Source organism: Astatotilapia calliptera, chromosome 13, assembly GCF_900246225.1.
Source record: "Astatotilapia calliptera chromosome 13, fAstCal1.2, whole genome shotgun sequence".
Classification (NCBI taxonomy): Eukaryota; Metazoa; Chordata; class Actinopteri; order Cichliformes; family Cichlidae; genus Astatotilapia; species Astatotilapia calliptera.
Genome location: NC_039314.1, coordinates 9,600,621 through 9,624,835, shown reverse-complemented (window position 1 = coordinate 9,624,835; position 24,215 = coordinate 9,600,621). Strand labels below are relative to the sequence as shown.

General features: G+C 40.0%; 1 protein-coding gene across 1 annotated transcript in view; it reads right to left on the bottom strand.

Annotated features, from left to right (window-relative positions):
• macrod2 (mono-ADP ribosylhydrolase 2) overlaps positions 1-24,215 on the bottom strand; it is a 401,770-nt gene that overhangs the window by 113,094 nt on the left and 264,461 nt on the right. The window contains exon 6 of the mRNA XM_026190215.1: positions 12,866-12,987. Coding sequence (XP_026046000.1) covers positions 12,866-12,987 — 122 coding nt within the window. The remainder of the gene's footprint in view (positions 1-12,865; positions 12,988-24,215) is intronic.

Here is a 24,215-nt window from a genome sequence, read left to right as displayed (position 1 = left end):
GTATACGGTCAGCCAAGCAGAACAACAAGTCCCCCGCCTCTTTCAGATTCCAACCAAAAAGAAACAGACCTGCAGAGAATTTAGGCCCTGGACAGAAATGTACTTCCAGCTGCTGCACAAGCTTACCGTGTAATTATTTATACCAGATATGTGCAACAATATTGCTTAAAATAGTCTCCTAAATGGATTATAATCTACAATTCTTACCTCAATAGATTTTAGATAACTAGGTAACTATTCACTAGAAGTACAATTAGTACAAATAGTGACTAAAATTGCCAAACTGTGGTAATATCTTCTTGTTTAATTATGCAGAGGTGGAGCATGGAGCTCATTTTAAGGTCGCTGGGTCAAAGACACTCTTATTTCTGTCAGTGTAAAGAAGTTTAGCTGCACATTGAATCCCTCAGATATCTTGTTAGCGACAGGAATTTCAAATAGTATAACCCAGTTTTTCTACATGCTAAAGAAATGTTGCTGTAGTAAATGAAAGGCATCTGCCAGAACGACTCTTTGGGCTTAAATTGTAAGAAAGAAAATGCGCTACAGAATAAGTTGTGGTAGCTCTTTCCGCAGTAATTATGAAACAGAAGGCTTTTGATAATAGAAATGTTTGTTTGAAGAAAATTACCCTTTTTATATTTAGTTTACCGTGAACACATTGTAAACACTTTTTACAGTAGATAATGAAAAGGCAGGAAACTCTCTCATTTTACTGTTTATTTATTACTAAATTACTTATGTGTGGTATAAATGGCCATGCAGGAGATCTTGATCAGTAGGAAAAGCTGTAAAACATATTATCCAAAGCCATCCAGTGGGCTAGATTATAGTCTTTGACAGGGCTAATTCTGGCCCCTGAGCCTTATGTTTGATGCCCCAGATATAGAGCAAAACGCTAAAAATGGTGGTAAAACCTGCCACACTAACATTAAGAGCAGTAGAGGACCTGCTGTCTAATGTATGTAGATGAAGATTCTTGTTGATCACAGTAAAATCTCAGAGCTGCATCACAAAGAGTTGCTGTCTCGGTCTGAGCACAGGTGCATCCTCAAAATGAGTAGGAATAACGTCCAAAACGAAAGAGAGGGGACATATTACTCAAGGTCACGGTGAATTGCAGAAGCATTGGCACTGCGGATTGATTAGGAGTACAGGGAGCAGCTGGCTGAGAGGAAACCGGAAGGTGACTGAAGGAATCACCAGGTGGCTCGTGTGAATTATTACACTATCCTCCCAACTCTGCCTGCCTTCATAGCACACAATGCTGGTGTGAAGTGATCTTGTCACATGCAGTTTGCATCTGGACTGATCTGATCTGATTTCCATGCAAGGTAACGTCTAATGACGCCGTGTACAATTTGGTGAGAAACTAGATTTGTGTCTCTGGTTTGATTCGAACTATATGGATAACTTTCCCCCCCACAAATGGCCAGAGGATAATAAAGCTAATTACAGTTTTCTAAATGTGGAGTTCATCATGAATATTGATAAAGAATTAATTAGTTGCTAAAAGTGGAAAACCATTTTCTCCACACCAAATACATCACATGTTTTTGGAGCAAAACTGCACTGGATCCCTCTAAAGGAAGTCTCACATTCGGCTACAAGAAATAATTTGACCAAACAATCCTGCCACTTGGGAAATATCATTTCTTTGAAAAACTAAAAGAGTGCATCTATTTTCAAATAATTTCTCTTAATCAGTAACTGGATGCAAGCACAAAAAACCCCACAGCTCACTGATTAGTATTTAGTGTGAATCATAACATGGATAAGAGACTATTATGTACTTCCTCATGACTTAACGTCGTCCTGCAAGACTGGACTCATTTACAGTAGGAATTTAAAGCCGTGATCGTCTTAATTAATCCCAAACAATATGTTGCGTATCCTTATCTCAACTCACTTCTTTTCCAATTTCATAATAGGGCCTTTTTACTGCATCAGTGTGTGGTTAGTATACTGTAGCGTGCTCATTCTTTTAATTGCTCAGTGACTTTGCTGTGCTGAGTCCAGATAAAGGGAAGAGTTCCTGTAAGGGAAATTATCAGATGAAGTGCTTTCTCAATATCCCAATTGATCGGTGTCCTTTGTGCTCAGTGCTCTGCAGATCAAAAAGCGCCGTCCTCCTCTGTGCAACAAATACTGCACGCACACACGCACGGATACACATATCCAACTCTGTCGCAAGAATAAGACAGTTGTTCAAAGTCACGCTACGCAAACACTGCGCTCTATTACACCTGATTAATCTTCTGCGACAACTTCTGGCATATTTAAAAAAGATTTTTAATATGTCGTTCCATGTTCAACTCGTTACGGTTTTTGTTCTCCTACGACGGGTCTCAGATCCTACAGAAAGAGCACATAACATTTTATTCCTTGCATGTCGTCGTTACCGGGGGTTTATGAATGTGACATTTGACATTAAGCCGAGTAAGATTTGGAGGTTATCTGGCGTTCCAAGCTGTGAGTAAGAAGTCAAACCATGAAACACGATTCGCCCATGTGTTCTTTCTGGCAGATAATTCATTCAGGAGATGGCACGGCGACTAAATCTTTGAGCTAACTACATCTATATGGAAAATCAGTGTATAGGTGCACTAATGGCTGTTTTAAATTTAAAACTGTCCTATGGTAAAGACACTTGTGGCATCATTCATAAAAGGCTACTGTGACATTTATGATGTTAAGGTCGCTGGATGACAATAAAAGGAATCTTTTAAATGACCCCATTTAAATTATTACTACAGTAGGCCTACTTCATAATGATTTAATGCTAACATCCTGTATAATTCTTAATTAACTTGGAGCAAGAACGTGGACGGACTAGCTGCACGTTGAAAATCAGGTGTCAAATATTCAGCTGCTAAATGCCTTCGCTATCGAAAATTGAATCACCAAAATAATCAGAAAACACTTGTCCACAGAGAAATAGCCTGTTTCCAGCAGAGTGCAGATAATTCAGGTAAATGTTAGGAGTCAAGCAACAAGGCCATGCTTATATTTTCCTTTATCTTTTTTTCAAATATTACTAAACGGTAAGATAATTTTGTGGAAGTAAAGCTGAATTCTCTGTCCAAACACAAATGTCACTGATAGTAGACAGGAAGTTAAAAAAACAACAACAGAAAACACTTGCTGGGGCAGAAACAGGTATTTTACATCTCCGTTGAAATCTTCAGCATCAAAGCAATACAATTCTGCAGCGTGAGACCCAATATATTTCTCTCATAAACCTGTGAAAGGTGCTGCATTGCCTCCTGAATTGCTGAGTAGGATCAATCTGAGCCAGTTTAACATCGTGAGTCAATCAGCTCAGGCCAGGCACAGCGCATCAGCCCTCGTTAGCGATGACCTTGGGAGATAATCATGGCACTAAACCGGGTATATATGTGTGGGGTAATAGCACTGTAATTAACAAAATATGCAGGAGAACATAAACACTGGCTTGTCTGCCTATGCGCACAATTATTCCCCTGCTCAAGCCTGCAGGTGGAAGGCTGCGGATCTGATAACAAAATGATGAGTGGGCAAGACTTTGTCCCTGTGTATGTTTGTGGATAAATCAACGATTTTGCATAGAGCGTCCTGATATTCTCATAAGCTAGAATAAATATGGTCTGGACAAATGGTCATCTAATCATGTTTTGTTCCAAGTTTGCTTTCGCCAAATCGAACATCAATGAGCACAATATGTACGCAGCTGATAGGCAGTATAATCTAAATTTCTGACTGTATAGCCAGGATGAAGATATGTAGTTATTCATATCTAAAATGCACAAAACACTACAGAGACTCCCAAGGCTTCCAGTACCTGTCAGCTCTCTATGTTAAGCATTCTCTTTGATAAAACACATGGGAACCGATGCATAAACAAAGAGTGGTGCTTAGTATATTTTAGCTTCTAAATTTTAAGCATGTTTTATGGGAGGGGGAAATGCATGTATTGAAAAGGAGCCAGCAGTATGATATTAAGATTTAAGTCGCTGTATGTGCTCAACAAGACATGACTCACTAAAAAGTAAGTAAAATAAAATATCAGAGCCTAATTAAGTCAGAAAGGAGGAAATATCAACGACAAGATGAAGTTTAAGAGGATTGAAAGGCACTATCTCTTTTTCCAAAGGGGATTTAAGAGGATCAAAGGGGTGGCTTTGTTTTCTTCTTCTTCCTCCTCTCTCTCATTTTTAAACAAACCCATTCTCTCATTAATAAACCAATTACTACACAGTCTGCTTGTCATTTCAATTTCTGTGTTCCTGTGATATATATTTTTACAGTACTTCTAAAATGCAAAACCAACTTTGAGCTATGGACTTCCCAGTTGCACACCATACAATAAAGGGTGGAATAATCAGGAAAACCCTTCATCAGACTACTAACGTGATGTTCATACAGTGCATAATGCTGTGTCTTGAGATACTGATCCAGTATAAAAGAAACTCACAGAACAATAAACTTTTGCAACATCCATATTAACCTGATATGCTATCTGGTTTTTTTTGCCTTGAAAAGATGCCATGTGTAGTGAAATAAATGTCCCCAATGTGCCGATCCAGGGCTAGAGAGACCTTGTAGTCCAACCAAACACGTCTGTAAGTCCAGAGACTATGATTGAAGGATAATTGGGTGCAAGCTTGTTGAAATGGAACCCTGTGATAGACCAGGAAATTCCAGTTTCATGGACACGGCTCTGGCAAGGTCACAACTGGGTTCGACACCTGGCTTCATAAACGCCCCAAATGAAAACACCTCGAGGGAGCGTTTTGAGGCTAACTAGATTCAACACTAGAGTAAAGCTGGCTTTCACACCCGTGCTAAAGCTACTAACATTGCTAATAGATCACATGTTCACAATGATCTTGTGTTTTTTTAATTAAAAAAAAAAGCATTTTAAATGCTGTGCTTTAAAAGATTAGATATTCTCAGTGCCCTACATGGAAAAAGCAAACAAAAAAAAACATGAAATGTATTTTCTGATACAGACTCGTGTTAAAAGTCTTGGCTTTTAGGTTTAAGTGCATCCATCTGCGAGTGCTAAATTGAAACTGTTCCTATGCATATCACGATCACAGATGCACCATCTGGATGTCTGGATTGGTGGTAAAAGATTAGCTGCTGATTTGCACATGATACAAAAGGTTTTCTGTGATTCTTCCTTTGTGTACTCTGTTTGAACAGACTCGCCCACAGGCATCGTCTCAAATTGAAATCATAAATTGTATTGAGTATTTCTCATTTATCTATTTGCTGGCAATCAATTGCCATGGGATCAAACTGTCGGCCACACAACTTGTGGAGTACCCGCTCTACCACCCGAGCCATGACTGAATAAACCCAGGGGACACTTTTGCATCTGTAACAAGATGACCAGGAGTGTTAGAGGCGTCTCTGTTTTCACACACACACACGGCACAGGCATTGCTGGCTGGACTGATTCGGCATGGTAATTATCTATAATGATGTAAACAAGAAGTCATTCCACTGAGTTTGCTGCCGATGAACACCAATCTGTTGCAGTATCCATGAGACTGCTGGGATTTACTCAGTTGAAGCGTAACTGTCAGGCTATGAGAAAAGCCTTCGTATGTACAATAATGTATCTCACATCCCTCCTCCATGCTCAGTTCCTTTGATCAAAGAAGAAGCATTTATCAGATGGTGGCGGAAATGTTTGATGACACAGGTATTTCAGACTCGAGCACGACTCGAAACAGATGGGAGCCTACTGGTGGAAAAACAAGCTTTGAGCAAGGACCAGAACATTTTTGTCTGTACTGGTTCAGGCTGAGGAGATTTCAAAGCAAACAAATGCCACCGTCCACGTATCGTCTGTTCGAGAGTTTTTCTTTTGTCACAAACAATGTGATTCAAACGAAGCCTCCTTCAGGCAAATGACTTGTGAGTTTCTTTGAAAATCAGCATTGTTCCAAATGGCCCGTTCCAAAACTGCGCTTTAGCTGAACGAGACACTGCTAATCAGACCTAATTATCGCTATTATTCTGTTGGGTTGATCTCTAAGCTCGTAGCCTGTTTAAACTCTCTGCATTCTCTGAAAGTCAAAGCACAGGTAAGGAGCGACTCACTTTCTCATTCCTGTTGTGAAGCGGCGACAAAGGTAGACAGAAATGCCTTTTGTTCCCCTGCATTGCCCACATTCTTCAGGTATGTTTAATTAATGCATGCTTATTGTGGTGTTCGTTCTCATGGCGTCTGGTGGGAACGACATCTGTTCAATCAACAACTTCCTCTGACAGTCCCTCAGTTGGGTGCGAGCTGTCGCTTCTATTCTCAGATGGTACCACAGAGAGATGTGAGCTTCATAGAAATTCAGGAGACTCCTCACAGTCAGGTATAGCAGAAGAGAAAAAGATGAAGTAAAACTAGCCTGAGAGCTGAGTGGGTCTTATACTACTTGACTATGCTTTAGTACTTAAATTATGGGAAGCACTTTTATTATTGTCAGGGAATATTAACATATCATGCAATTGCTGCCATTTTCCTCATAGAACAACTAGATGGAGTAGCCTTTAGTGGAAGACAGAGCTTAGTGTGATTGATGTGGGCTCACTCTGCTTGTAATCAAGACACTAGCATGTTCGTATCAGCCCTCTGCACATAGACACTCTGGAGATTACCTCTTCTATACCCATCAGCTGTGATTGCCCCTCTCAAGGTGTGCAGAAATGTCACGTTTTACATATCCTAACATTTCACCTCACATAAAGTTCTGAAGTTTTCCCCGAGTGAAGGGCTGTCACGGGAAGGTGATACGGCGGGGCTTTGACTTGCACCTGAAGCTCCTCCTTCCCCCTGTGGTTGACTCCTTCTGTATTAGGTTGCTCAGGTAATTGGGGTTCCAGTGGTCATTAACTCCGACTAGGTGGCATACCACGGCAACCACTATCACTATAATTGGATCTAATTGGCCCAGTGTTGCCAATGATTTGGATCAGACAAATAGAAATGACTAATTTAAATGTCGGTGTGACCTTTTGAAAGCTTCAGACTAATTAACTTTTGTCGATGCAAGCAGGTAATGTAGTGTATGTGGAAGTGTGCTCCTAGCAATGATTGGTTACAGAAGGGGCCTGTGTTATAATCACATACTGTGTCTAATTTAAGAACAACACCCTATAAATTCAGTGCACTACAGTTTCTCCATAAAGCCTTGGTGTCTCGATTTATTCTAGATTTTTCATTGCACTAATACGGATTTTAAAAAGCTATATTGCTCACATATTAACAAAACAAACCAAAGCCTAGCTGAAAAATAAAGCACAGTGTCTGCACAGATGAGTATAATAATCACAACTGGAAAGCTAAATTTACAAAAATAAATTTCTGCTGACATCGAGAAAATGAAAATGGACTGCAAATATGTCTCGCTGTGGACCAAAAAATATTTACATGTCATTAAAAAATTATTTCAAGATGTGATTAAAAACGTCTGGGACTTGTTCCATAAAAATCATTAAAAAACATCTTATTTAAATTTGGTCAATGTCCCTTTTAGGGCCCACTTCTCATGTACCTCTGGACTTCAGCACGACTGCTATTTTTGGATCACTCCACTGAAGTCTTAATCTGGCCCTTTGCGCTTGTGCTGCTGCAGTGTGCTAAGGATCTTTTCCATGGTATCAAAACAGTAACCCTTCGTGGCAATTTTAACTTTGGGAACATGGATGAACATTTGGATGCTCTCACCCAGAGGAACGGCACAAAGCAAAGCAAAAAAAAAAAGACAAGCTAGCTCCTGGTGGCAACTTTGACTGCACTAATAATTTAAAAACAATAGAGTCCTGATGAGGTCACGGTCTCATCATCAGACATTATCCTGCATACAAAAGTCAATCTGAAAAGGAGATTTTTGTTTGAGTTGTGCACATTTTACATTCATAGTGAAACTGCAGAAAGGCTAGCAATCTAAAAATATCTGTAATGCTAAAAATGCGCGAGGAGATAATCTTGAAGGGCAAACTTTTTATTACACCTAATAAATTATATGAACCAATCATATACATCCAGTATACATATCCACCAATTACACATATGAGTGGACTGGTCTGCAATACATTTAAGTGCAGTAGATTTTTACTGCAAAGTAAAGTAATAAAGTTGTACAACAAAAAAGGTACCGTTTGTTAGTCACACAGTTACTATGTATCTCTATGAAATATATGGGGGTTTATATTTATAACTACAATAACATTAACTAAATGCAATACCAGGTGATGAAGGTACAAAAACAACTATATTTTGCAAGCAGATAAGCAGGAAACATCTTAAAAAACAGAAAGAGGAGAGAAGTACACAGAGGAATGGTTTGTGCGTGACCTGCTCAGTACATAAATGAAAATTAATTAATCACTTGGGAAGTGGGTACACCAAAATGGAAAAGGATGAAGTACAAAGTCGTTAAGTTTGATATGGCAATATTTAGACACATAAATAAGAACAAAGACCCTCTAGTGCACTTAAACGCAGTAGTAAAAAACACATTTTCAATATCACGGGTGACCCACATTAAGAAAGATGGAACAGTAAATGTTATTTACTGCATATTTTATATCATTCTTGAGAGCCGATAGGATGCTGTTAAAACTCGAAGACCAAAACAGAACATAAGTCAAGGTTAAATTCAACTTCTCACGCAAATCCCAGAGTGTCTCTATCTTGACGCCACCTTGGGGGCAAGTTCACTATAATACAAGGGTTTGTTTTGTCACTGTCATGTCAAACACATTATCCAGTAGGAGCTATCAGCTGTCATCTTCTAGCCGAGTGTGCATGTTTATAAGATATTGTTTGTGGGAATGCATTTTGGGAACGCTCTCGGGCAAAATGAATGAAAGCTAATGCTCCTAGCAGCCTTGGAAAAAGCCCACAGAGAAAGGGGGGGAGCTAATCCTATCATTCTACACCATTCATCTGCAATCCACTTGGCTTTCAGCATTTTCCTCAACGGGCAATTTGTGGCTTCCCTGCTGGATCTCCTCGAAGCCTGTGTGTTATGACTGCTAAACACTTCCAGGCCGCATGGGAGTCAGAGAGGAGGCCACTAAATACAGTCTGCGACCCTGTCACTGTCCGCACTGGCAGCTGCCAACCCACGATATGCTGCCAGAAATAGCTTAATGACAAACAGTTTCACAAGCCATCAAACTGTGGCCCGTCAAAGTCAAATTGTGAACAAAAAAGAGGCACGCAATAGCCACAAAATCACTAGTCAACAAGTAAAACGCTCCCTCTATCTCATGTACCATGACATAAAATCTTAGTTCTAATATCTTGACAAGATACTCTCCGAAAGGATAATACAAATAAAGACTTGGGTATTTTTTATGTTAAAAGTCATACTGTAGTATAAGTGGTTAATATAGTTTCTGAGCTTGAATCTGAATGACTTCCAGATGGTGGCGTCTCCCTCCATATCTCTTTCTGCCTGATAGACGCTATACTTGCTTCCAGGGAAGAATCTGAGCAGCTGTCCATGACTAACTATAATGGGGGACCTGTATTACCGTCTCCTCAGTTCAGGCTTTTCAGCTCTTTGGAGACAAGCCCCCATATGCATGTAAAGCACACACACTCCCAAGTGTATTAATAAAATATACATGTACACAGGTGAATGACTTTACTTTTATCAAGTAATGAAAACCTTAACTTGAAGAAATACCCTTTGAGTTATGAACTTCATTAGCAAGTTTCTTGGCTGCAAAAGAACTGCATGTCCTATGATTTGTTAGGACCTCTGCACACAGACACATTACAGAAAATCTTTATTTGTCTGATTTCCTTTAGGAAAAACCTTTTCATATATCACAGAAACCTTTATCAGAGCCATCTAGAATATTCTTGCTGTAAAAGGGCAGTTAGTGTTATTATCACTTATTACTACATAACTACAATCAATCTTTAAACAAGTCCAATATTTCCTCTTTGGGTCTTCACCTGAGTCTCCTTTGGAAACAACAACATAGTGTAGTGTAACAAGCAATGAGCAGAGGAGGGGGCTGTTTGACAACATGCTGCTCAATAGTCCAGAGCTGCAACTTTCCTGCAAAGCTCCCATAGCTCCCCTGTGTGTTGCTGGAACGCTGGCATCCTGGCTGTGGGCTATGGTCAGTCAGAGCCCAGGGAGCTGTGACAGCCTGCTGCTCTTTCAGCCGCAGAAAAAAAAGCAAAAAAAAAAAAAAAAAAAGCACTGAAGCATAAGAGTCCTCTAGGCAGAGAAGAAATGAGCAAAGATGCTGCAGTAACACAGGCACACTCACATATGCCTGAGGATGACGCACGTAAAAGGCAAAGTTTATGTGTGCACAAACACATGCTATCACTATCCTGCGTGCACTGCAGTCAAATGATTTGGAAAAACACGCTTCAACGGCACATCGTCCAGTCTGCTATTTATCCAGAGAACAAGACAAAATGCAAAATCGGTCAAGCGGTAAAAGTATTCTACTGTATATCCTACAAGTGTTGCAGGACATTTAACCCATACAAATATTACGCTGAAAATTTACCCCCAAAAAATCAGAAACATTTCTGCAACCCATCCAGGAACTGCCTGAGGTTTTCTAAAAGTCATACTTTCGATCTTCCTCACTTCCATTCCAGCAGAGCTGCAAATCAGCCCAGCACAGTGTAGGAGAAGGAATGCTCTTCTATCTAATTTCTAACCACTGGAATACTAGTAAGCACGCACTCACGCACTGAGCTGCCCTAAGGTAAAGGAAGTGCATTTTCAGTCCTGAAATTTAGTGGTACTCTCTGTAAACTCCCCATCTTGACATGCTACATGCACAAGAAGTTTCTGATATGATGACTGTGGTAGCCATACCGTTGTGGAGCCCGAAGGGTGGCTTTGAGCTCAAAGAAATGGGGATTAGCAACCAATCGGTTCTCCTTTCATGCTCAAGTTTATCTTGTGTTAAGCTTTGTTTTGACTCCTATTCCTGTGTAATGCCCTGGAATCCCCTTTAGGGAGGCAGCCATCTACGATTCCCTGTTGTCCTGCCTTCCTTTGCCCACTTTACAGACCCACTTGGCAGCGGGCCTGTCGTCAGTGGGATCTCTCAAACAGCAAACCTCATAGTGAGACCCTTTCAGAGAGGCTGAAATGAGCTTAGAGCTGAACAGCTAACCAGAAACTTAGACACATTGTGTTGTGCACCAAGAGCCTGTGAGATAGTCGGTTAACAAAGAATTAGCAGAGAACCCTTTCAGCCTCTCTTCAAGTGTGTCTTGCATATCAAGGCAAGCTGGACTAAAACTAAATCAGGGCCACAGCCTTGCTTGAAGAAAGAAACAGCTATTTCCTTTTCGGTTTGGTAAAAAAGGCTGTCTATTGTCCTTGCAGCAAGGAGAGACCAAATGGACTGTGGCTAAGATAATGTAATGTTCATCCTACAAGGCCAGCCAATCACAGAAAACCACTGTTTTCACTGAAGGCCTGCTCAACTCACAACAGCTGTGTAAATATATTAGACAGAATCCTGCCTGCTCCTAGTAAAAACAGAAACTCTGTTTCTTATAAATATATGGATTATTGTATAAATAAATCAAGAGATAGACCTAATCTAAATAAATCTTTGGAATGTGCAAAAAAACAAGGATTTTGTGGTTTGTGGATGAAAGCACGTAAGCAAGGTGGTGGGTTCCCGTGAAGAGGCCCGAGATGCCAAGTGATTTTGCCGAGGTGCTCCCTTTGCCAGTGAGTTCTTGAGCAGAACACAGTGTAATTGCGTAATATGCTAATGCAATGTCACGCTTGTGACTCATCTTTAGTGGATGTAACTATTTGAGAAGTTGCAGAATACTTGCCGCTCATTCTCATACAACCTCGAAGCAGCAAAACCCAACTACTTCAGACATTTGGCTTCACAATCCATTTAATTGCAACATAGAGGTGTCTGTTGCACTCACAATAAGTCATCTATAGAGCAGGAATTTGTCAACATCGTCTTTAATGAAACCGGCACTCATGTATGTCTCATTTTTCTTCCATCGATTGACTTCTGATGAGGCTGCAGGATAGTACACTGACACAGAAAGTGGGATTTGTGGATATTTGGTGTGACACTGTTTTGTTTACCCTCTGTGGGCAGGGCAAATCCATATATCACACAGCCCAGCCTGAAACATACAGTCCGCGCATGGCTAGAAGCTTAGATAGTGTGTGAATGATCATCTGCCAGCTGTGGATTGTGTGGGCATTGTCTCATCTAAAGCCCTTATGATTCAGTCGCATGCACCGTACCCATTGTTCTTCTGCTGTTTTAAAGAAGAAAATTCAGCTTGAAGAGGTGGCACAGATGTGTCCAAGAAACATCACAAATTACTTCTTGGTGCGGGAGACTTAATTTCTTGAAAACAAAAATGACACATCACAAATCTACACCAAAGCCTTTGTGGAATTTGAGAAAGGGCAGAGTTTTTTAACCTTAAAGTGGGTTGCCAAACAAAAAAAAAGAAAAATAACAGCATGGTTATTCACAGTCGTAAAATAGAGAGGTGGGTACAAAGGCCTGCCTTTCATTTAATCACAACCCAAAGTAGTCTACATGAAAAGCCTTCATTTGACAAACATGAAACATTACCATTTTGTTGTGTTCTCTGTTGCTTTTGTTTAAATAAAGAAGATTAAGGCTTTTCAGAACTGTATCTAAAATGAAAGATGCTAAATCCTTTTGTTCCCGTACCTTTTCCAAATTTCCAAAATTTTCAAACACAGCTTTTCTCACTGAAGGCTTACTCGCTGTTAAACAAAAACACCAAAAGCATATAATTTGTGTGTTTTAAACTGCTCTGAACAGAGTCCAGTTTTTCCTCAGCCTGGCAGTGCACTGTACTCACCACAGTCTTCAAGTCATGCTCCTTCATCAGGTCGAGGGAGTTCTGGTAGCAGGAGGTGAGGTCATTAGTCTCTGTAGGGCCCACATGACCTCTGGCCACCGGCCCCACGGTGTGGATCACATCTGTCGGAACAGGACAAACACAAGCTCGTTTGTAAGTAAGCACGGCCTACTTTTAGCAAGGATAAATGTTTGAAGCTCTGTGGTGGTAAGTGGAAGGCTATAAAAACAATCTGCAAAATCATCAGCAAAATACACAACGTGGGAAAGTTTGTCTTCACAATGAGACAATGAAGAAGGCAAGATGAACCTGCTACCTAAGTGAGTGCATTTATTTAGTAAATGAAGCAGCAGCTTAGATAGAAAATCAATTACAAGATTCTTTTATGCTATCCACTCAAATATTCATATCTCTCCCTGTACTCTCTTTCCCTTCGCATAGTAATGTCTTTACCTGTCAATCACTGGTCTCCTTGTCTGGCCTGGCCAGACCGAAGAATGCAACTTCTTAAATGAATCATAGGCGCGATGACAGGAAAGCAGAAAAGAATCGACTCGGTGACTTGACAGAAACATAATCTTCTGCATTCTGCGTGGCTACCCTTGGCCTTCTCAATGTTGGACAGGCCAGGTCAGCATCAATATACAGGATGTTACTCTGCAACGCCCACATAGCATACCGGGTAGATCACAAAGACTAACTACGAAGAAAAATAATTTATGCAAAAAACAAAAGTCTGCAACAAAAATGATTATATACATGATGACTCACCAAAAGTCATGATGCCATTCTTCTGTTTATTCAAACCCAGACAGTACTAATATTTCACTATATCCAGCAGTGCGGGCCAGTAAATCTTCATTTTTAAGCAAATTAAATATAGATCATTTCTGACCCTTGGATTTGTAATTTAATGCAGCAAATTCTCATTACTAAAATATTAAACCCTCTCGAAGGACTTACCCAGAGCTGGTTCATGTAAGAACTTGCAAATAAATCGCAGTGCAGCCAGCGTTTTCTTATGTTTTCTTACATGCGACCTCAATTATTTGATATGAAACACTCAGCCTCATTTTCCTGCTGAATAAATATCAGCTACATTCCTAATCTACTCTGCCATAAATAATTTTTGGATAAAATTTGATTCTTGGTTCACTCTCAAAGCACATTGTTAAACCACAGCTCATAAAGGAGCATTTTTACAACAGAAGGTTGTAAAGTTATGACATGCATATATTTATGGGGCATATTCATGGGATGGGAGTCATCACCCTGGCAAGTTAGCATAAAGGAAAACGTTTTGGTTTTTCCCCCTAAAGGTGTGGTTATGGTTGTGAAAAGATCTACAGCAGTGGTTCTCAGACATTTTTCTGGCACGGGCCACTGCAGAAGCCAGGGAAAAAGTTCACAGCCTACACCACACAAGTTTGAGAACCACTGGTTTACTGTAACCCAAACTCCTATTTTTTTACTAAATACTGAAGAAAAAAGACTGAACTAAAAGAAAGTAAACAGCGGCTAACGAGTAGAATATGTCAGAAAATACCAGAAAGGATATGAACCCCAGACGGAAAGTGCAGCATATCAGTCACACCGCCCACAACACGACTTTCAAGTCACAATTTGTTGAGATGAAAGCAAAGAGTAGCTATTACACATTTTAGTGTGACAATCATTAATACTTCATGATAATAAAAAGCAGGGACCTTTATCATCAAGAAGAGTTTTCTAATGTTGCTTAAGGGGTAATATTTAGTTTTTGGGAGAGGTCCGAAACAAGGGGCCAGGTTGATCCCAATGCTAAACCGAGGTTGTGTTGTAATGAGAATAGAACTGTCTGAACTATTCCCTTTTTCCAGAATTGCAGACTGAAAATTGCATAGCACAATGTGGTTATAATGGGACACGTGGTAAGTTGTTTTTCGTGCATAATTCATGAAGTTCACTACAAGAACGGCCACATGCCAATTATAGTGTGGGTAAGCGCCAAAAACCAGACTACTGGTGAATTCATGAAAATTTAAGCAGTTCTTATTTCATCAGTATGGATGCCTCCACTTGTATCCTCAACTCTTCCACATCAAATAAATATTTATACAACTGTGTTTCTGTAAGGTGAAAGACATGTTTCCCTTTGTGACTAAGGAGGGTTATTACAGGAAGGACAGTTTGTTACGGTAGAGCTCAGAGAGACTCTGGCAGCTACTTCACCGTCTCAGTAAACTTCAACACAAATGACCTTTCTACCCCCGATTTACAAGGACCGGAATGCTCCATTCAAAGGAAAACCCAGTATTTCTTTAAATTCAAGGAAATCCAAGAATTAAATCCAAGTATTTGCAACAAGGTGATAAACTCCGTCAAGCTAATATCACTAAAAATATAGGCTCGTGACTCAACATCATACTTTTTTAAAGGCTTTTGAGTGCACAGTGGGGGTGTGAAGTCAATCCTTCTGCACAGACTCGCTGACGTACAAAAGAACTATGTCAACAACAAAAACAAATATAACCTTGTTAGTATGGTGTTTTAGCTATGGACAGCTTAACCTTGCTTAAAAGACAGAAGTCTCTCTTAGCATAAAAAGTTATTTTTCTAATGCTTTTGAATGATGTTTTTCCAACAACCTAAATTGCACACAGATGCTCTTCGCAATAAGAGCTTGAAAAGCTCTGACGGGTCATTATTAACATTCTTCATCATTTTGCCTTTTCTCTCCTGGTAAAACCCTCAGCTTTTATCATCAACTGCACCCATTAGCTTACAAACACATCAGTGTTTTTCCTTTTTCCCCTTTGTAAGAATACTGACACATGTAGACCATTCTCTCAGTGCTGCCTTTCTTCAAGAGGCAAATAAATTTCTATCTTTACAGGGCTGAAAAGATTTCTGGTGATTGTCTTGCGCCGGTTGGGCTTAATTGTGGAGATATACAAATACAGGCCATTTTACCATAACAAGCATGGAAAACAGAGTTAAATGTTTTCATGAAGCACATTTAAAGGTTGCTTTCTTTATACTAGACAAGCCAGCAGAGTTTAATCTATGAGCATACAGAAAGTCTTTAGAAATTTCACAGATGTCTTCTTTAGCTTTCTCACTCATACAACAACAAAACCCATGCACACGCTTTTGCCTTCAGCTTCCATTTTCAGCAAAGATTCTTTTTTTTCTTTTTGGCAAATTTTTGATCGACTGGATTTGTTCATCTTGGTCTTGATGGTTGCTCGGGGCTATAACGTCAGTGACATGATTGCACCAGCAAAGATTGATGACTGCCATTCAAACTTCGTACTCTCTCCCCATGAGACTACAGACTCCTCAAAGAAAAACAAAAGCAATCCCAAGGTTTGTTCCTTTTCCCGTGAGACTCAAAGAATATTTATGCGTTAAACCTGCGGTCGCTGGACAGCATTAAATACCACAACCGGACCTCAAGATCTGATCTGTTGTTCTGTGATGATAATACTGGGTTATATTATTTTTTGTTGTTTTTCCTCAAGCATAAACAATTTACTTGATGTTTATCTTGTCTATTATGATTACTCAGTGTGGGCAGGTTTACTCCAAAATGCCTAACCATTAATTCTAAGTGGGTGTCTTGATTGCTGAAACTGGTAAGTCCTCCACTATAAATTAAGGAAACATGTCACATTATGTTGCTTGTTGTACTGCAGATGTGGCACAATTATCATACATTTCCCCCCAGTCAGTTCTTAGCAGTCAATAAAAAACAGAAGTGAAATGGGAAAACGCACAGCAAGCCAATAGAGTAGAAAAAGAAAAGTTCTACTTAAGAAAAAATAAAAAGTTGCTGCTGGTCTTTTTGTTGTCGTTAAAGCCCAATCGACACTGAAAATTACAACAAAAATGCATTATTGGATAAAATAATAATAATTTCTGCCTGAATAACCTGAGAAATTGTCCTGTGATTCCCATTTTCCTTTGCAAGGGAGATGCGTATGTTCATTCAACAGCAAAAGACTCCAGGGAACACCGCAGCAAGTATAAAGGTGAAGATGCTGTTAAATGTTTATGCACTAGACACAAACTAGCCATCCGACAGACTGAAAATGATCCTCGTTTCAACCAAAATGATCATGAATTTAGAAAATGACTGTGCTGTTGGCAGGATGACAGTGCCCTTATCTATAAGGTGTGGGGGGAGTCACTGAATGGTTTGATAAGAAACTGATGTGAAGTATTTTATATCACAAAACAGCCGTCACAGTTGCCATCTCTCAGTCCAGTTGAACACCCAAGGGAGGATTTGGTCAGACAGCGCTCTCCACTATCATCCTTAAAAGACCAAGAATTAGAAGAAAGGTGTTTCTGCCCCCAAAGCGCACTCGCAGAGACACGCTACTGTTCTTGTACCATGTGATGTCCCAGTTAAGACAATGTTGTTGCTTTTTTGTCTTTCCCCTCTGTAATTTGTTACCTGTCCATATAAAAGCTCGCTGCGTCCACATTCTGTTCTCTCCTCTTCTAGGCCATCATGTATTATAGATAATAGTGCACTACACAAATCTATAGGAAACCATAAGAAGGTAAATGTAATGCAGTCTATATTTAGTTCATGCAGACCTTCAAATGTCAGATGTACTTTCACATATTCCGGTGAATTGCACTCTGTGCATAGTGCGTCTGCGTTACACATGGCAACTCGAAACGTCGACTCAGTATTGGCATTATTGATAGTGTTCATAGAATTCAGCTATTTGAGATCCTCAGATCAGGGGCAAAAACATAAAAGAATTAAAAAAAATAAATCCTGAGATGAAGACATCCCTTGTGGTGAGATATTTCTGTTATCGGAGAACGACTGGACACAAAATGACCCCCGAACACACCAAATGTAGCGAATGTGTAAGAACATGTTAGACAAGCCCACTAAAGCGCTCCTCGGCTCTCCCAGAGCTCAGGAATAACTACCAAGGGGACATGCTCACTTCAAAGACGCCACTTTCTTAGCAACTACAAAATCTTTTGAAAAATCTAGGCTTCATTTAGAAGTGAAGTACCATGTTATTTCAGAGAGCGACCAGCACTCCACAGCCTAATCAATCTTTCATTTTTATATGCCACGTACCATCCCAGATAATAACTGTTCCAAAAGGCTAAAAAATATTTGAACACATTTACTGTAGCATGGCTTCTTCTTCTTCTGAGTAATCTGATTCTTGGCAACAGAACGGGAGATGCAAACCTGCGTGCGTCATCCTGACACTGCACAAGGACATAGCAGTCTTATATATAGCCCATTATTTCCAAAAGATCATTTACACTTTATATTTTATTAAAATTGTACAAAGAAAAGATGAAAACTTATGACTAATAAGTTATTGTTTGCTGTTTTAGAATGAGCAGGATAAACTGCTGGTAGAAAATCCCACCACTAGGTTAAACAGGATTGGGTATAAAATGAGCATCAAAGAGATGCTGAGTAATAGAGAACTAAAGATATGCAGAGCTTTGCTGCTCTGAAAGACACAGTTAACATTTTCAGGATCATTTTTCTTCAACATAAAATTGTATGAAGTTGGGGATCATCATATGTGCCCACAATAGAGGAATTCAAGAAAATCTATGTATGCAAGTGTGGGGTTGACAACTACTACTGAACGGCCATGCTGTTTGAGATTTCAGGGATCAGTTACATGTTTCAGCAAGACAGTTACACAGCAGAAACAGCATGGCTCACTAGTAGTAAGAGCTTGTAGTCCAGACTTGTCACCTGCTGAAAACACTCGGTGTACCGAGAAACGGCACATATGACAAAGGAGGATGTGAACTGTTGAGCAGCTGAAATGCTGAATCATGCAAGGCTATTGAAAAAAATCACATTAAAAAATGAGTGCAGTTTGCCCCCTAAATTCCCAGACAATTACAGGATGCTGTTAAAAGAAAGCGTGATGCAACACAGTGGTAAACGTGCCTAAACTGTCCCGGCTTTGTTGACGCATGTTGCTGGAGTCAAATACAAAACGAGCATATTTTTCCACAAAGAACATAAAACCCCTGTAAACACTGGGATTGTGTTGTCTTTGTTCATTTCGTAGTTAAACACGGGGTTTAATCACTTGCAAATCGATGCATTTTGTTTACATGTTGCAGCTTCCTGAAGTCTTTAAACAGGGGTGCAGCTCTATTATGATCCACAAGCAAAAGACAGTAATCAAACCACTTTGCCTGTTGGCAATTATCTTCCACACTTAAGAATCAACAAAGCACATAATGACTTACAGTCCATTAGGAAATTCAGCCAAAACTGCAGTCGCTATTTTTATGTGCTAAGTCATATGTTATATGGAGAGTGAATTGTAGTCTTATTAGTTTGTATGATCCTTGCTAATAGAATTAAGTGTCTCTATAAAGTTTATGACTGATGCCTAAAACTAGTGACTGTGTTTTATGTGTGGTACTCATGATTTCACTGCACTGGCTAAGCTGTCTTCAATTCAAGTCAGAGGTAGCTCACTCACTAACTGTTCTCCATTAGGGCAGATAACAGTATCATTGCTATGTCATTTAAATGTATTGATTTATATATTTCTTACAAATATGTCGGGCGATCGTGGCTCAAGAGTTGGGAGTTCGCCTTGTAATTGGAAGGTTGCCGGTTCGAGCCCCGGCTCGGACAGTGTCGGTCGTTGTGTCCTTGGACAAGACACTTCACCTACCACCTACTGGTGATGGCCAGAGGGGCCGATGGCGCAATATGGCAACCTTGCCTCTGTCAGCCTGCCCCAGGGCAGCTGTGGCTACAACTGTAGCTGCCTTCACCAGTGTGTAAATGTGAGAGTGAATGAATAGTGGAATTATAAAGCGCTTTGAGGGGTCCCGAAAAGCGCTATATAAATGCAATCTATTATTATTATGACAACATTTATCACAAATAAAGCTGTATTGTGCGTCAACTGGAAGTCTCCTTTTATAAGACAGTGAAAACTTTACAGAAATACTTCAGGGTGAATTGAAGAAAAAATGATCAATAAAGTAAAGAAACAGTCAACTGCAATATGTCGTCTGTCTGCCATTAACATTGATTTTTCTCTTTTTTAAATTTCCCACCAAAAAACCTAAACAGAGCAAGGAAGTTGTTGAAAGGGAGGTTCAGCAGTGATTTCATGGGGTAGAAATCTGTTAGCATCTGTCGCTCTTTGACAAATCTATCAAAGCGGGTCATTTCCTTTTTACTGGTTGATGAAAAAACACAAGAAGTCACATCAGTGTGGACATATCTGTTCATAATGTTTAGCTTTTTTCTTTATTCTTATATAAGGAGCTAGGTATCTTGTTTATGTGCTTTATTCTATTTATTTGTTCTGAATAAACTTGCCATTTAAAAAGCCCACTTACTTTAATTGTTGATTACATGACTTATTAGTAATTGTAACATTAATAGGAGATAATACTAATAATCCCAGTATTATTGTGATAACATACACTACACAAATGCTCTATAATTTCATGGTCTTGGCAAACCAATCAGAACGAAGCAATGATACTCCAACTTTCTTTCCAGCTCTTTCATGCTTGTATTAATTAAACACTGCTTCCACATGATAGCAAGTACGTGCCAGTCACTGTGAGCAGAGAGGATTCATCCATCTTTTGTCAGTCATGAGGCTCTTTTCAATGTGCTCAATGTCCCATGAAAAAAAAAAAAAAAAAGCAGGTAGCATCTCACACTTCCTATTCCACAGTCTCTCAAAGTAACTCGCTGTCAGCAAGCCAGCCTAATCCACTGTGTGAGTGTACCATGGGGGTTTTGCAGGCGAAGCTCCACCCACTACATAGCTTTAAAAAACAGAGTGAACGACGTGTTTTTTTGTTTGAATTTAGACATAAACTCTAGCACTCTGTGTGTACACACAGTGCACATGTGTTGAGGTAGAAACACACAACGGAGCTCTTGCCACTTACAGTAAGACCGGCGAGTGTGCCTCTGTGACGGCTCAATGTTAATAGAATTCAACATTAATCAAGTGATTGTATTTGTATTTCTCCTCTTAACATACTGTAGCGCTGAGGCAAATAGCCATGGCAGTAAGAGAGTACCTGTTCAGATAAAGATCGAATTTCCTTCCAGTAAAACTGTAATGTATACAGTAGTTGCCAGGCATTGCCACTCAAACTCTAATTCCATAATACCCACAAGAGTGACCACATTTCCAGAAATTAAGTGTATTTTGGCATGATTGCTAGCCTAAACCCTCTCAGCATGCACACAGCTGTCCCACGTTGCTCGCTAAGGATTACTAAATGAAGTGTGTACACCCACTCGGACATGGAACTGGTGTTGTCATGGTGACAGAGTGCAGAGCGATCCCCTAATGCTTGCTGAAGCTCCAGTATGAAAGAGGGGGCTTTTTGCAGACCTGGAATCATCTGACGCATACTGAGCAGATACAGTTGTTAGTGCATTAATATTCCCTTCTTTAAAAATGGATTAGGGGTGTCTTAGTGATTATTCATACACTTGGCTTTCAAAGAGCTTTCCCATTGTGAGTGTCACTGAGGTTCTGTCACACTTAAATAGGCTAAGGGGGTAAAGAGCAAGAGGGGGAGCAGTTACAAAAGGATGATGACAGACCATCATACACACATGCAATATCACACCAATGTTTTCCAATGATTGTGACAAAAAGTATTAAACACGCTAAGCTAACATTTTACTGATATATTTTATGCATAAAGTGAGCTATACATTCATTTCATTATCTTGTGTGTCTTTAGGTTTGTCTGCGTGAGACACTGAGGCTCCATCTCTACTTTTTCCACATTTTAGGTGGCATTTTTATGATGCACCGATCAGCGCTTGTCAATCATAACAATTCACAAAGAAATGTGTCATCCTTCTGGAGTCACGCACATGCGGCACCGACACACATCCACGCCAGCATAAAATACAGTACAATTCAGTCCGCGCTGCTTTCAAATGTCAAGAAGCTCTCTGAGTAAAAGCAAAGACCACTCTAATTGAAAGCCAACTCTCAGCCCGCTGGCACACTTTTTTTTTTACTGCTTTACTGTACTGAAAAGAAGGTGAGGTGTGTGTGTCTGTGTGTGTGTGCATGACTGAGTGAGTATGCACTGGCTCCACACTGAAGGACAGTGGGAGTGCAATGATTGTTTTGCTCTACACATGCTGTAAGAATGGCCCTGGTAGTGTCTACAGGGACGATGGGCCCAGAGTAAAAACGGAGGGAGAAAGTCACCGAGCAGCACTGCCAGCTGTTTCATTGCTTTGGGCTTACTATAATATTCCCCTAAGCCTGAATGAGCTACCAGGTGACACTGCTCTCGACAGCTTGTTGCACGCTCCTTTTCCCCCTTTGCAAAACATTTTTGAATAAAATGTGAAAAAGAGTGTATTTTTGCCACGTGTGAGGCAAGACTGGCTGAAAAAACAAACAGTACGGCCACAATTCACAAGCTCAAACAAAAAAACTTCATGTATACAGTGTGAACACATTTCTGTAAAACCATGGGCGTAACTTTGTGCTGAACATTGGGGGGGGGGTCAAGATCTCTCTCTCTAAGTAAATAAATAAATCTGGGTAAATTCCCAGATTATTAAACATGCAACTATTTTGCTGGTAATAACTGAAATGAGCAAAGAAAACCAACAGCCTATTTATGCAAGATAATATTGGCTGGGTCTGATGGGGGGGGGGGGGGGGGGGGGGGGGGGGTCATAACCCCCCTAACCCCCCTGGAAATTACGCCCCTGTGTAAAACAACATAACAAAATCACAACACACAAAGCGCACTGTTTACTTATGTTTGCCACCTTAATGACTGATACAGAAACTACAATCCTCATTACATGACAGCCATTTATGACATCACAACAACTTTGATTTCACTGCACCGTAAGGAGGGAATCTGGATGTTTCATTAAGAATATTTAAAGCAACAGCGCATATATGTTGCCTACATGCCTGCATGTGTGAGAATAAGAGTATAACTGGAGCTTTGGTTGAGAAAATTCAGCATCAGATACATCATCTCTGCTTTTACAGGCCTCGGTTTGTGTAAAGGGGCTGATGAAGCCTCGATCCAACATGAAGTGATAATGCAGTTTGTAAGAAGCAGCCCTGCCGGGTCACATCAACCACATATTTTTTGATTTTCCGCTACGACGCGGAGCCCCTCAGACACACCTTTGAGGGATGCGGTTGATGAATCTGACGGGGCCGGTAAACTACGGGTAGACTGCAGATATTTGAATTCCAGAGAAAAAGATGTCATCTGTACAGACCCATGCAGCAGGGATCTACAATATTTATTACTCTCTTGGTGCTTTTTCTTGCAGCAAGGTGCCCTGCGAAGACAGAGCTTTAAAGGCAACCTGCTTGTAAAGCTTCTTTGTTTGTTTTGAATTAAATGTACAAAAACAAAGCGCACACAGCCACAGTGCAGCCTTTCATCTCCGCACTGCAACATTACACTGTGATCTTGTTACCTGAATTCGGCGATATCCCATTTCTACTTTGATTAGGGCAACCCAATCGCTCGGGCGGTGCATCGTAATTCTGCTGGGGGTCTGTACCAACAGGTCCTTGAGTTGGGCTTCATGAATCTTTAAATGGCAGTAGATTTCCACATACACACATGTATTTGTGGAAGCACAGCTGCAGGAAGAGTGAAAGTGATGTGGCCTTCAAAAATGCTATTACCGACGATTTTAATTAAGATATGTTCACTCAACGTGGATTTGACGGAGAAAAAAACAGCGGGTGGAGAGATTACGCGTGCTCTCGTTCCAGCAACATGTGCCACACGCTTTCCAAATTATCCTAATGACAGTAATTACAAAGGCATATTCAAATTTATGTTTAGTAAGTAAGGCTTAGGAAATGGGTATAAATATTATTGTGAATGGCTTCGCTGTATTTCACCAATAGAGATAGAGACGATGAACAATCACACTATTTTTATTTTAGTCATTAAGAGGTTTTGCCTGATGTCTCCTTTCCCCACAGCTATCAGTGTAAAGTGCAGAGCAATAACTCAAACAAATGCCCAAGAGCTGGAAAGCAACACAACTTTTAAATGGTTAAAATTCAGTAGAAATGCAAATGAAAAACAAATCTAATTAAAATAAATAAATATTATTAAATCTCTGTGCAAGAATTGGAATCATTCGCACACATTTAGTGTCACAAACCTTTAAAAAAGTACTATTTAGCCAGGCTAGAGTGTGTATCTAAGCAGTGTGAAACAACTAAGATGAGCCGGCAGATTTGTCTTGCTCATAGATATAAAAAAAAAAGTAAAGTAAATGGAGCTGAAACGATCCAATAGTTTCTGCGGTCTTTAATGTGCTTTTGACTTTGTC